The following is a 13,663-nucleotide window of genomic DNA, read 5'->3' as shown; positions in this document are numbered from 1 at the left end:
ATGCCTCAAGATATGCCCCCCGTCGGGGGCTACGGCCCGGTTCAGTACAAGGTGGGTGCTTCTGCTTTCCCCCGGTACCCTTTGCGTGGACAATTGGCGGCGACGACGATGGCGGGAGGAGAAGGATCCGGGGCGATTTGATTGATCGCTCGGTATTTGGAAGCGACACATGCTCCGAGTTCGATTGTTCGGATTGCGGGGAGACTGCGGCTCGGCCGCAATTGAGGCGCGACAACGTCGACGAGGAAAACGAGACGGAACGGGACTACGATTACGACACCCGATCCCCCGGAGGGGGAGCTGCTCAACCGCGAGGCTTTATGAAAAACCAACGCCCCGGCAGTTTTCGGGAACGAGGCGATCAAGTCGAGTACCCAATGCAGCAAGCAGGGCGAACGGGGATCTGGAAACGACCCCCATGGAGAGAACAAGACAGCGAGAACGATAGAGAGGAGGGGGTGGGGGATGAGGAGCGCTGCGCAAACAAAGACGGAAGGCCTGAACAAGAACGCTGACAATTTATCCAACGCAGCGTAACCTGCCGGCCCCCGGATTCAAGCCCGCCGCCCTGGTCATCGCCATGGGCGCCGTTTGCACCTGGGGCTTCTACAAGCTGGGACAGGGCATCCGCGAGCAAAAGTACGTTTTTCTGTTCTCTCTCTTGCCCGGCATACCCTATCTTCCATTACCCTACGATCTCGGCCACTGGCCCACTAGGTCCTTCCTGCGATGCTTGTTTGTTTTCCGGAAAACCCCTTCTTTCTTGCTGACTGACCCGCGAAAAACAGTGAGCTGGCCCGCGAGAAGATGTGGTCGCGCATCCACCTGATCCCCCTCCTCCAGGCCGAGGAGGACCGCGACCTGGCGCGGCGACACATGGCCGACCAGGCGCGCGAGAAGCAGCTGACGGGCGACAACATCAAGGTCTACAACAGCGACAGGTTCGTTTCTCTTCTTCTTTTCTATAGTGGTGGGCTGGGTTGGTTTTTATTTGGGTTCGTGTGCTAACCTTGTCTGCCTTCCTCTTCTTGCAGATATGTGCGTCCGACGTACGCTATCACCCCCGCCAGCACGACGAAATAAGAGAGGTCCATCAGCTATGGGTGGGTGTGCGGCGTGATTCTGGGGAAGCACCAACAGAGCAGCAGTAGAAGAAGAAGAAGAAGCCCATTGGGAGTCAAGGTCCTTGTACATATGCCAAGACGAAGAAAAAAAGACAATGCGAAGCTGTTCCTTTTCTTGGGGTTGATCATGACAGCCGATTTCTGGTTTGAATTGCTGAAACTGAAATGCGCCAGTGTGTTACTGGTATCTCCATCAGTGAAATGGCTAAGAGGCAGCCACTAGGTAGGCTCCTCACTGGCGGACTTGGAAAGGTTACGTCCAGCCTGAGAAAGTGGGTGGGTACTTTCTTCCGCCACCCAAACCGCCATGGCCATATTAAAGGGAAATAAATGAATGTCTATGAAGCCCTTGGTGGCTAAATCCGGATATCAATTTGAAGAGAGCATCGCCAACAATCGGCCTGCGCTCGAGTGGACTCGGCGGCCCAGCAAAATGATCAGAAAATGAGTCTAATACGGTAATTCCAGCCAGCGCTCATGCATCCTTCCCATGCATCTATCCTCCACCTCGGCCTGCAATGCGATCGATATGTAACCCCCAAAACGCCTCGTTCATGAGCCGCGTCCAGTCATCATTATAGTAATGCGAACCCACCCTTTCCTCTTCCGGACCCTCCCTGTCTGTTTGTGTTTGTTATTTTTCGTTTTGTGAACCGTGTAGTTTTCCCGTCACATTACCCGATCCCGGCCTGTCCGTCCAAGAGGCCATCCTGCCCCCCACCCCTCCCTCCTTCCCTAAGTATCCCATTACACAGATTTATAAAGTATATAATATACACGCGGCGAAACTGAAATCGTCGGCCAGGTCCCTCCCCCTGATCCCCCTCCCTCCTCTCGTATTATATGTACAGGTCCTCCCACACACACACTCTCTCTCTCCTCTTTATGTCGATAGGTAAGCTCCCAGCTCCCCCTCACTCGAACAGGGTCAGGGTCAGATCCCCCTCGATCTTGGCCTTGAGCTCGACCTCGATGTCGAGGTTGAGGTCGAGCCGCACCGTCAGCTTCGAGTCGTCGCGCGCCCGCTGCACGGACCCGGCGTTGGGCGTCGCGGGCGCCGTCATGGTCGACGGCCGCGACAAGCCCGACGGCATGGGCGCCATCACGCCCAGCGGCGGCAGCGGATCCGCCGACCGCTTCTTCTTCTTGGGCTTCGCGACCGGGGCCAGCGCCTGGGCCGACGTGACGGTCGGGACCACGGAGGTCGAGGTGGAGGGCTTGAGGGGGGGGCGGGGGGATGACGGCGGCGCCTCTGGGGACTTTGGTGGTGGTGGTGGTAGGGGCGCCGGGGTCGCGCTTGCTGCTGACTCGGGTGCTCTTGCTTTTCTCGAGGGGCGGCGCTGGTTTGGGTTGTTTGGATGATGAGGAGGAGGAGGATTGTAGTGGTAATGAGGAAGAGGAGGAGGATGCTGATGAGGTTGGTTGAGAGGAGGGCGCTGTCTGTTTCCGGCGCCGGGGCTTGGAGGTGTCGTCTTCTATTTTGGCCGGCGGCGCCTGTCGGAAGTAATCCCCCTTATCAGGGGACGCGGAGGACGCCATAGGCTGGCCCTCGTGGATATTGGGGAGGGCCCTCCGCGTCCGCCGCCGCCGCGGCACTCTCGCCGCGAGCGGCTCGGGCTCCGAGTCGTCGTCGTCGTAGTCGCTATGTGGCTCTCGCAGCTCCGGCTCCGGTATCGTCCGGGGCGTGCTGCTGGGGCGGCGTGTGCTGGCGCTGCTCCTCCTGTTCAAGCTGGCGTCTTGGTCGTCTCGGTCCTTCATGAGGTGGAAGCTCTTCATCCTCTTTCCCATACCAGGTTTGGGTGGTGCGGGAGGATAGGAGACAGGTCTGGTGTTACTGCTGCGCTCCTCAGGGCTCGACGACTTCCTGTCCGACTTGATGCCCGTATATCTGGTGGGGCGGTCTTGCGACCCCGACCTCGCGCCCTTGGCGTGGCGCTTCTGGTCCTCTTCATAGTAGTCCTCGCCCGGCGACAGCGTCCTGGCGTCCTCGTCCCAGGAGGGGTCCCTGCGGTGCCCCGCCATCGTAGGTTCTCTAAGTAAGTTGTTCTTCTGGTTTTGATTCTGTTGCTGCTGTGCGTCCAGCACGGCGGAGTCGCTCTTCCTCCGCTCCTCGACGGCCTCCTTGGCCTGGTCTTCGTCGATGTCGAGGAATGACGTCTGGTGCAGCGGCAATGACTCGTCGACGGCCACGGGGCTCCAGATGTAGGAGTCTTGCCACAGCGGTCGCAGGGATCCGTACTTTTCCGGATCGAGCCAAATCTGGAGACCCTCGCTCATGGTGGGCAGACAACATCGCGACGCCGCAGGGCGCGAGGGGAGTCCGGGTCTCTATATAGCAGCAACTGCAACTGCAACAGCAGCAACTAACACCAACCTTGACTTGCTGTGCTGGCTGGCTGGCTGGCTGGCCTGGCCTTGCTACCTACGCCGAACCAAGAATTGGAATTAAACACACTAGTTCGGAATTATTAAAACTTGATTGCAACAGTGAGCGCAATAAGATGCGGTGAATATAGGTTCGGCGGCAAGAACTAACGACACGGCTAGCCGACAAAGAACGGACGAGTGGATAATGCCGGCCGTTGGGAAGGGCCAGAAACGAGCGAAGGGCAGAGCGAAAAACAGGCCGACGAAGGTTTGGTTTAGTGTCGGAAGGGTCTAGTCAGGGAAGGGGGAGACAGCAATGCGTGCGATGCATTAAGATGCTAGTTGGGATGAAAGAGTCAAGCCCGTGAGGGAGGGGGTCCATGGATGCAACAATGCGAGCGACTGACTGGACTGCGACTGTACCAAGTAAATGGACAACGAACGAGAAGAAGAAGAATAGGATGGACCCCCTTTTCTCCCCATTCCGGCTGTTGTGTTGAAATCCGGCGAGGGAGAAACAGACGGTAAGACGATGTCGTTGGCTGCCGACGTCATCCTCGGTGTCGCAGGCGGCCCCATGCGTGGGAATGGCTCGCAAGAATGGAGGCCATATGGAGTTGTGGCTGTCGGTGCGATGTAACTCTTCGCTGCAGGGGTTTGTTTCTCTTAACCCTCTGCCCTATTCTTGGGAGTGTTCCAGCCAGGTTTTTTAAGCTTCGTCAGTCCCGTAGAATTTGCCCGTAGCCTGCGGCACTTGGCCCCGAACAGGTGAGGACCCTCCGTGCATCGTCAACGCCCCCCAACACCCTCGTATCGGCGGCTCCGCCTGCTGTGTGTCTGGTGTGTGCCTGACCCTGCCCTCTAACAGAGATCTGGGAACCATCTGTCCATCTGGCATCCGGTCGAAGGTGTGGTGAACCACTATTGATCAAAACACAGATTGACATTGACACCTTGACACCCTCACACCCTCACACCCTCACGTCCGCATATCCGCCCGCCGCACATCATCGGGACCCCTATGCACCACCGTGGCCTGTTCCCTGTCTGGAGTTTGGGCGTTGGGCATTCGGGGTTGTTGTGTTCCTGTTCTCGAAAAAAAGTTGGAAGGGCTCGCGACTTGCTTGTCCAAAGATCAGGGTCGTGGCAATGCGACCATCTCCACTCTGTGCCAGCTAATAGCTGTCGCTTGTCGTTTGCCAACTGGGATTCCCTCTTTCTCTCCCTCTCTCTCTCCCCGCCCTGTCTGCCCTGCCGCCCTGCCTTGCCATGAGCCGAAACTAGTGAAATCCGGCCGAGTCCCACAAACTGAACTGCAACGACGAACAACAACAACAGCAATTCCCCCATCGTGCCATCGAAAAGTCCGCTTAGGCTAGGTTATATTGGCAAGACCGGGGGTTCGGTTTCTTTTTCAAATTTCGGCATCTTGATTTTAGTCCCTTTCTTGCATGCATGTGCCGCCACTTGCTAGCCCATTAACGGTGTGATGGATGTTTGTTGGCGTCGATGGACGGCCATTTCAATCGACCACGACCAACAATTCTTATCGGCGGTGAGAGAGACGGGTAGGAGGGAGCAGCGACAATGGAAATGGAGACGACGACCTTCGATGCATCACGAGTGATTGCTGGTCATGCGTTGTCCTAGTCTAGGGTAGGCTATGTTACCTGCATCTCAGTGCAAAATGCAGCAAAAACAAGTTATCGGAATTATCTATCGTGCATTCCAGCTCCCGCCGCCGATGAAACTACAGGACGCGTTATCGAAACAGCGCCAACCAACCCCATGCACGTCGCCTGCATGCCGCTCGCTTCCCCCTCTCCACACACACACACACACACACACACATTGATCGTCCCTCGTCCCTCTCACCTTCTCTCTTCTCGTCTTCTCCTCGTTCTTCCCATTCTTCTAGAAGGAGGAGAAGATCCCAAAATAGGCTTAGACGAAGATTTGGTCCGTGATCGCCCCGACCGCCTCCTCGAACCCCACCAGCGCCCCCTTCTTCCCCCCTCCTCCAGGCCCAGCTCCGCCAAGCCGAGCGTCTGGTCGGGCGCGAACCCGTGCCAGTCCGGGTACGCCTCGCTCCACCGGAACTGCGCCGCCAGCTCCGCGCCGACATCGCCGTGCAGCCGCGCCATGTGCGCGTCCGACACCTCGGCGTACGCCACCCGCCTCCTGCCCCCGTGATTTTGGTGAGGACGTCGGCCACCTCGCGGACGGGTCGCGTCTCCGTGACGCAGACGGCGATCCGGCCGCCCCCCCGTCGTCGCGGGCCCCGTCCGCAGCACCGCCTCCACCAGCGTCCCCACGTTCGTCCCCACGTCGCCCGCCATCGGCAGCAGCGCGTCGCCGCGGCTGGGCAGCGCCAGCAGGTAGCTTTTGCTGGTGTCGCCGCTCCCCGGCACGGGCACAGGCCGCATCACCGTCGCCAGGTTGCTCGTGTACCAGCCCACCCACAGCTGCGTCGAGCGCGCCCAGAGCCCCGGGTGCGCGTCGCGGATCCACGCCGCGGCGCGCTGCTTGTAGTCGCAGTGCGGCACGGGCAGCTTGCCGCCCGACATGGCGGCGCAGCCGGGCAGCGTGCTGAGCACCACGTGTCGGATGGTCGGGGTGCCCGCCGCGGCTATCGCGACGTTCCGGAACTGCGCGAGCTCCTCCTCGCCCGCGCCGTCGCGGCCCAGCGGCCCCAGGGACGGCCAGTACGCCGTCACGACGAAGAGGGCGTCGGCGCCGGCGAGGGCGGGGCCCAGCGTGCCCGCGTCGTTGAGGTCGGCGCGGACGACTTGGGCGCCGCGGGCGGCGAGGGCTTGCGCGGCGGCGCTTTCGGGGCGGCGCGTGAGGGCGCGCACTTGGTACGCGGTCGGGTCGGCGAGGAGACGGGTCGCGACGGAGGCGCCTTGGGTGCCGGTGGCGCCTAGGACTGCGACTAGGGGCATGTCTCTTTGGTTACGGGGAAGATTGGGGAGGGATACGGATAGATTGTGAGTCGTGGATAATCAGGCGGTTTTGAAGTAGGTAAGTCAGCGGATAGGTAAGTAGAGGTCTGGTGGCATCTATGTACAGGGAATCATTCTCGATCATCGAGGATGTAGAGGGAGGGGGCTTTGTAGCTTGTTCACTGACCAACCCGCCAAACACCCATTGAGCTGATGTCAACGACAGGCGCAACTAAACTGCCACATAAGGTAAAAGTATATGCCATCCGTTTCCAGTCTTGCCTGTTTCGGGATCTGTCGATGGTTGTGGTGTGGTAAGATGTTGCGACCCGAAGTGCAACGATAGAGACCTGCTGCTACCTTACTGGATGGGCATTCGTTCAATTCGGTTTGTAGATTGCGAACTCGAATGCGCCGTAGTCTTTCGCCGATGTGTTTCCCCTCTCGAGTGCCGTAATGTTGGTCGCGGCGTTGCGACGATGGGCTGATGGGGGGTTTCATAGTTGGCTGAAGTTATGCAGCGTGTGGCTTGCAGCTCTCTGGAGAACATGGCGGTTGAACGTCATTCCATCTTTCAGGGTATTAGAAACAGCCCATGGTCACTGCCCGAACACGCACGCGCACATACACACCTCAATGGGTCGGAGAGAGAAAATGGTCTGCCAAGACTCATCAATTCATATAACCTGGTTGAACACTTGACCTCCCCAAACACCTGATCCAGAACATGCCGGCCAACCAACGCCTAGCTTACGTACTTGTACAAAACTATATCTACATACATATCAAACCGGTTCACACACCCCTCGGTCTATTAACTTGTTGGGAGTTCTTCTGCTCTCTTCACATCCAAAGACAGAGCTTCCCACTGCCTGTTCCACCAGCCACCCAGTTGTGCGTCGGGTGGAACTCCGTGACGGCCGGGACGGCCGTGATGCCCTCGCCCTCGAGCTGGGCCAGCTGCTTGCCGTCGCCGTCGTAGACGTCGACGAAGCGGTTCATGTTGGCGATGGTGAACTTCTCGACGCCGTCCGCCGGGTTGCCCTGCCACTTGGGCTTGAGGATGGTGACCCAGCGGCCCGTCTGGTTGTTGTGGCGGACCGAGTGGGCGGGCTCCATGACGTCACCATCTAGGTCGCGCCCGGGCTTCCACTTCGCGGCGTCCGACATGTCGTAGATCTTGACCGTGTCGTCGTACGACGACGTCGCGATGCGCCCGCCGCGGCCCCACGCCGCGTGCGACACCGACAGCCGCGACGTGTGCTCGCCCAGCAGGGCCGGGCGGCGCGCGTCGCCCGCGCCCCGGATCATGCGCAGGTCCCAGATCTTGAGGGTGCGGTCGAGCGACGCCGTGGCGACGAGGTGCGGGAGCAGCGGGTGCAGGGAGAAGCCGCCGATCTTATTGTCCGTCAGGTCCCAGAGGTCGGCCTTGCTGCCCGCGGCCCGCCGGTCGACGCGGCCCAGGGACCCGTACATGGTGGAGAAGACCAGCACGTCCTTCTGCTCAGGCGACATGTCGACGCACGTGATCTTCAGGTCTTCGCTCTCGTCCTCGGGCTGCCACACTTGGCTGCTAACCTGAGTGGGCAGGTCCAGACACCGGATCGTGGAGTCGTAGGAGGCGCTGATGACGGAGTTGTGGTCGCATTGAGGGGTTATTATGGACGAGATGGTGGCTGTGTGCATCTCAAAAGCGGAAACCTTGGGTAAGGGGATCTCTGCGTCCTCATCGTCGTCGTCGTAGTTGGGCTTTTCCTGAGACGCATCAAAGACGCCTACAATGCCCTTCTTGTCGCCCGCGAAAATAAGAGGCTTCTCCTTGATGGGATGGAAGGCCATTGCATAGATGCGTTCTGTTGTAAGTTTGATATCTGAGGGGTGATTGGTCAGTACGAAAGGGGCTATCGTCTTATGTAGCACAAGGGGCGACTTACCATTGGGTTGCCAGCCATCATACAGCTCCAGATCGTTCATAGACTTCCTCAAATCCGCCAGCTTTTCATCAGACGTATCCTTAATGTCGTCATCGGTAAACGTGCGAACGCCGGGCTGAGCGCCATGCGCAAAGCTGGCAAACGCGCTGTTGTCACCGCCGTTGGCCCACCGGGTGCCCTCGATGGCCAGCTTGGACAGGTTGAGGTCGCCCGTGGTGCGCGTCCGCTTTGGCGTGGGCTCCCAGCCGCCCAGGTCCTCGCCCTTGATGCGGACGGCGTCGACGACGGGTTCCGCGCCCGAAAGCCGGGCGCTCTGGCGCGTGGGCATTACCCGCGTCTTCTGGACCGGCTCCGTCGGCGCTTTCCTCTTGCGCGGCGCCGTGGCGGGTTTCGGCGCGGGTTTCGCGGCCCGTTGGATCTTCGCGGCCAGGTCTTGCGACTCCTTCAGCAGCTTCTCGTTGTTGGCGACGTTGGCGCGACGTCGCGCTTCGAAGGCGCTTATCTCGGGCGCCATCTTGGCCTTTCGCGGTGGCTTCGATGCAAGTGAGTGAGTCAGTGTGCACTGGAGGGGCAAGGCCGAGGGTGAGTCAAAACAGGCTGGGTGAAAGATGGGTGCAGCTCTTATCTTGGTCGCCCAGTATTTTATTTTCGGGTTGATGATTTTGCCAAGAAATGTACTCAAATGGATTGGTCTGTCTGCATCCAAGCAAGGGATTGCGTCAATGATTCCTGGAAATGCGACGCGTCGCCATCAACCGAGTCGGAACGCGAGGTCAGGCGACAGCGCGTTTCAGACGCTAAAAGGCCCTTACGCTCAAGATAGATTAGCGGCGTTGCCATTGCCCTTGAAGACCGGCCCCTCTGTAGGTCACGTCTTTGCCCGCCAGCCGCCCACTATCGATATCGATAGGCGGCCTGTGGAGGTGGAGCTCGACAATTAATTCAGCGACAAATCTTCTCTTGATAGCTGCCCGCTCAACACAATACCAGCATGCGATTTGCGACAAACCACCTCGACATATGATGAGCCACATCTGTATAAACCTGTACTTCTAGCTTTACTCTCACTTCGAAATTACCATGTCTGCACCCCACCTCTCCTTTCTGTACCAAACCCGGACGATATTGTCCACCCGTCTGCCTCTGAACCGGAGTGTTGCCCGCTCGTTGCACACTTCGAGATGTTTCCAAAAGAGAGACGCACACATTCCATTCGAGTCCGGCGTGAACGTAGACGACGAGGTTATCCCTAGTAAGCCCAAGAGGACAAACACCATTACTCCCTCCGAGCGTCAAACCTTCGATCGCATCTTCGCCGACATTGCCGCCCGTGGCACCATTCCCCAATCAAGATTCGAGATCCCCGAGCCCACGCCGGCCGCCCGGAGATCCACCAATTTCATCTTCAATGTCGCTGCCATCGAATCGAAACAGAAGGACTCCTCCCATCTCGTGGCGTCGCCTGCGCAACTGGCCGAGGCCTCGAGGGACCGCAACAAGGCCCTGCTGCGCTTCCCGCCCTCCCTCCGAGCGGCCGCCAACCGCGCCTTCAACATCCTGCAGCCGGGCTACCCCTCCGACGACGCCACCGACTCCATCGAATCGGCCTCGCAGGGCCAGGCCGAGGAGCCCCCGAACAGCCTCCTCCTGCGCACGGCCGAGATGGACGCCAAGCGAGCACCCGAGGAGAAGCGTGTGAACGACCTCATGGAAGCAGCCCGGACCGACTTTGAGCTGTGGGATGTTCTGGAGAACGAGGTCTTCTCCCTGCCCGCCAAGTTCGGTCTGGTTATTCAAGCGGATGCCCAGGAGAAGGAGGTGCTGGAGCAGATCGAGATGGAAGCGGACCGCCAAACCAAGCATTTGAAAAAGAACAAGGCCAACAGCTCCAGGAAGAGACTCATAAAACAACTCACCGCGCTGAGGCAGAAACGGGAGCTGACGGACGAGGAGCTCGCCGAGCGCAAGCAGAACATGGTGCAGTACGGCCCGCTGTACCCGGCCTTCCTGCTGCGGGGCCTGCGGCTGCTCGACACCAAGTTCGCGCTGCCGTCGCGGCTGGCGCTCAACGTGCTGCCGCGCGTCAAGGAGCTGGGCCTCGAGTCGTTCGTGCTGGGCGTCTCGACGCCCTTCTACAACGAGCTGCTGCGCATCTACTACCACCGCAACGGCGACCTCGAGCGCATGCTGGACCTGCTCGAGGAGATGCGCGACTCGGGCCTCTACTTCGACGGCGGCACCGCCTCGGTCCTCAACCAGGTCCACCACCAGACCAAGTACCTCGCCGCCGGCGAGTTCGGGCCCCTCGGCCGCGTCATCATGACCATGCCCGAATACGAGGACTCGGTGCGCAAGCGCATCGGCCACTGGAACCGAGGCGTGGACTTGTCCATTGCGCAGAGGCGTCGCGATATTGTCCACAGTGAGCTGACGGGGCGCTCCCTTTAGTGTTTGATGAATTGAGCACGAGGACGATCTCACCATCCAAGACACATCTTATTACATGATGTCAGCGTTGAGCAGCCGACGATCTGAATCCACGGGTCTAGAATTCTATACGGCACTCCTAGAAGCATACATCACTACACAGTGCTACTGCCCCACGACTTTGACGGGGGCGATGCTGATCTAGCCAGACGAAACCGTGCCCAGCTGGCTCTCGGTTTGCAGAGAAGGTCATTTGCAATCCGGCATGACGATAGGAAACCAGAACACCTGATGGCATGTTGCCTATTCTCATCGAAGTCCTAGATGAGCTGGAAGAGACTCAAAATGGGTACGCGATCATGTCTGGGCCCTCGGCGCGGAAGGCGAATTACTGTTGCAAGCCTTTAGGGCCCAAGATACCCATCAATGAAAAATATCCCTCCTCCCTTTTGATTCAAGTATCTCATCGTGTAACTTGTTATCGTCACATAGATTGAAAGCCGCCCCAAAAGGGGGTGATATGAAATCACTCCTTCCACCGAATCCCTCATGAGCTATCGCGAACAGTAGACACCTTCATTGTAGAAGGCCTATTAGCCAGGCTGTCACTGCCTAGTTGCCCCTTTTTGGCCATGCATAAAGTTCGTATCATCGGCAGCGGCAATTTCCTGGCTCGCTTGACACCCAACAGCGCACCCGTCTTAAACATCTACTTCCCTCCAAAGCTCTCGAACGATAATATACCTCATTCGACCGAAGTCACCATGATTCATCCAACCGACTCACCCCGCCCCACCAGAAACAGCTCCTGCCCCTTCAGCCCCGGCAACCCCTTCATCGCCGCGATCCCCTCCCGCGCCGCCTCGGACCCCGCCCACGCCGTCCACGCCGCGCGGCTCTCCCAGCCGGCCAGGGCGAAAAGGACCCGCCCCTTCTCCCTTCCCATCCCTTGTTTCTTTTTATCGGCGCCCTCTGTCTCCGGCAACTCGGCCAGGTCGAGCGCGAAGCCGAAACGGGGCTCGCCGACGTGGCCGGCGGCGTGCGGCAGGAAGCACGTGCACGCACACGCATGGACTCGCGTGAGGATCTGGCCTTGCGTCTGGTCCGACAGGTCCGCGGCGAAGTAGAGGCGCACGACCTCGGTGACGGGGGCGTCGAGGAGGGCGCGGGTTTCGCCGGACGCCGAGGTCAGGGAGACGTGGTACAGGGCGGGGCTCGCGCACGGCGGGGCTGCGGCGAGGTAGGTCTGGGTCGCGGTGTTCTGCTGCTGGCGGGCTTGAGGCGATGTGGAAGAGTCGCCGTCGGCCCAGTCGACGACGAGGAGGTGTTGGGTCGGGTCGTCGAGCTGGCGGGCGTGGCGGATCGCGGTGCAGGTGGGGTGGGCTAGGAGGGTTGTCTTGGACGTGGATGGGGAGGGGAGGGCGCTGTTGGGGGGAGCTGGAGGATGGCTAGTTGGGTGATGGATGCCATCTTGCTTTGGTGCGTTTATGGAGTGAGTGTATACCGTGCTATGTAGATAAGTATGCTATCATGTCTAAATGTTTAAGCAAATACTAAGCTGCCTTCTCCTGAGAGTCGTCTTTCTCCGCGAAGAATATTGGTGGGCGGCAGTTTGATAGAGGTCGTTATTTATGCTGCATGTTGGTGTTGGCAGAAACAGAAGCGTTTCATGAGGTTCTACAACATTAACTTGTGATACGTGCAGTCGCGAAGGAAGGAATTCATCCGATTTTATGTACGAGTATCATATGTTCGCTTTGGGATGATACAGTACGAGTCTATACACGAGTACGGGATTCATATGAAACAGCCTGGGTCTGACCCCTTTCGGCCGATAGTCCAAGAGAGGGAAATGAACCTTCACGGCGGGCAGTGAAAGCAGTTCGTGCTGCAACTCTACTATTCTGTGGATTTTCTTATTGGGAATATGAGCTCGAAATAGAAAAGCGGCAATCATCTCACAACCGCCGCCACTGTCGAGTTAGCAAAATCACCGCCGTCACGATACCAAAGTTCCTCGAACACGACGCACTCGCGCGGTCTCCATCTCCAGGCGCCGCACTGCGCGTCTTCGCCGCTACCCCTGCCGGCGCCCCGCCCACCTTGATGCCACCACTACCGTTCCCAGCGCCGCAGCCCTGCCCCTGTACGTCTTTCCCCGAGCTCGTGTAGACGGCCGGGACCGTCGCCGCGCCGCGACAGTTGCAGACGTACGAGTGCGGCGCGTCAGCGTCGGTCTGGGGGTGGTGTTCGTGGTTGTCGCACGTGTAGAAGAGGAGCCCGCCCTGATCGTTGGTAGGGTCGGTGCAGTTGACGCCCGTGGTGTCGCAGTCGAACGCGGTGCACGACGCCGTGTAGTGATAATACAGGGGCATCGGGCTGTTGCTGTTGCTTCTGCCAAGCCGCCGGTGGTCGTCGTACAGCAGCGTCACCAGCTCGCAGTCCGGGAACCGCGTCCTCGTCATGGCGTAGCACGACGAGGTGCAGGTGACGCCCGGGGGCACCAGGACGTCGCGGCCGTGGCAGACGCAGAAGTAGTACTCGACGGAGGACGAGGGAAACAGGGCCGCGTCGTGGGGGCGCGAGTCGCACGTGGCGCGCAGCTGCTGCGGCGGCTGCTGGCCGCGCCCGCCGGACTTGGGCGTCATCTGGCACTGGGTGTAGGTGCCGTCGCAGAGGGCCGTCTCGTTGGTCGCCGAGACGACGTGGCCGTGGACGTCGGCCCAGAAGAGCTTGCACGTGGTGGAGAGAGACATTGATTGTTGGAGCGAGTGTCGTTTGCTGGAAATAACAGATGATATTTCCTGTCAAGGACGACTCGAGAAGCCGGTAACCCAGCCCCCCCCCTTTCGGTTATCCATTATCATCA

At 59.3% G+C, this 13,663-nt stretch overlaps 7 protein-coding genes across 7 annotated transcripts; 4 read left to right on the top strand and 3 right to left on the bottom strand.

Annotated features, from left to right (window-relative positions):
• On the top strand, positions 1-1,083 carry PG998_006435 (uncharacterized protein; the record flags this gene model as incomplete). The annotated part of the gene is made up of 4 exons (XM_066873253.1): positions 1-51; positions 533-639; positions 789-941; positions 1,035-1,083. The coding sequence occupies 4 exons, from the start codon at positions 1-3 to the stop codon at positions 1,081-1,083; spliced, it is 360 nt and encodes a 119-aa protein (XP_066733350.1).
• A 1,103-nt stretch (positions 1,084-2,186) lies between these two features.
• PG998_006434 (uncharacterized protein) lies at positions 2,187-2,486 on the top strand (the record flags this gene model as incomplete). Its single annotated transcript, XM_066873252.1, has 1 exon — positions 2,187-2,486. One exon carries the CDS (start codon positions 2,187-2,189, stop codon positions 2,484-2,486), a length of 300 nt encoding a protein of 99 aa, XP_066733349.1.
• A 282-nt stretch (positions 2,487-2,768) lies between these two features.
• On the top strand, positions 2,769-3,330 carry PG998_006433 (uncharacterized protein; the record flags this gene model as incomplete). Its single annotated transcript, XM_066873251.1, has 2 exons — positions 2,769-3,160; positions 3,207-3,330. The coding sequence occupies 2 exons, from the start codon at positions 2,769-2,771 to the stop codon at positions 3,328-3,330; spliced, it is 516 nt and encodes a 171-aa protein (XP_066733348.1).
• A 2,032-nt stretch (positions 3,331-5,362) lies between these two features.
• Positions 5,363-6,433, bottom strand: PG998_006432 (uncharacterized protein; the record flags this gene model as incomplete). Its single annotated transcript, XM_066873250.1, has 1 exon — positions 5,363-6,433. One exon carries the CDS (start codon positions 6,431-6,433, stop codon positions 5,363-5,365), a length of 1,071 nt encoding a protein of 356 aa, XP_066733347.1.
• Positions 6,434-7,276: 843 nt separating this feature from the next.
• Positions 7,277-8,881, bottom strand: PG998_006431 (uncharacterized protein; the record flags this gene model as incomplete). The annotated part of the gene is made up of 2 exons (XM_066873249.1): positions 7,277-8,304; positions 8,368-8,881. 2 exons carry the CDS (start codon positions 8,879-8,881, stop codon positions 7,277-7,279), a joined length of 1,542 nt encoding a protein of 513 aa, XP_066733346.1.
• Positions 8,882-9,447: 566 nt separating this feature from the next.
• On the top strand, positions 9,448-10,815 carry PG998_006430 (uncharacterized protein; the record flags this gene model as incomplete). Its single annotated transcript, XM_066873248.1, has 1 exon — positions 9,448-10,815. One exon carries the CDS (start codon positions 9,448-9,450, stop codon positions 10,813-10,815), a length of 1,368 nt encoding a protein of 455 aa, XP_066733345.1.
• A 748-nt stretch (positions 10,816-11,563) lies between these two features.
• On the bottom strand, positions 11,564-13,550 carry PG998_006429 (uncharacterized protein; the record flags this gene model as incomplete). The annotated part of the gene is made up of 2 exons (XM_066873247.1): positions 11,564-12,231; positions 12,827-13,550. 2 exons carry the CDS (start codon positions 13,548-13,550, stop codon positions 11,564-11,566), a joined length of 1,392 nt encoding a protein of 463 aa, XP_066733344.1.
• Between the last annotated feature and the right edge of the window lie 113 nt (positions 13,551-13,663).

The sequence above is a fragment of the Apiospora kogelbergensis genome (genome assembly GCF_038363985.1).
Source record: "Apiospora kogelbergensis strain CBS 113332 chromosome Unknown utg000003l_segment0_segment0, whole genome shotgun sequence".
Classification (NCBI taxonomy): domain Eukaryota; kingdom Fungi; phylum Ascomycota; class Sordariomycetes; order Amphisphaeriales; family Apiosporaceae; genus Apiospora; species Apiospora kogelbergensis.
Note: the sequence above shows the minus strand (reverse complement) of the source record. Positions and strands in the feature narration are given on the sequence as shown.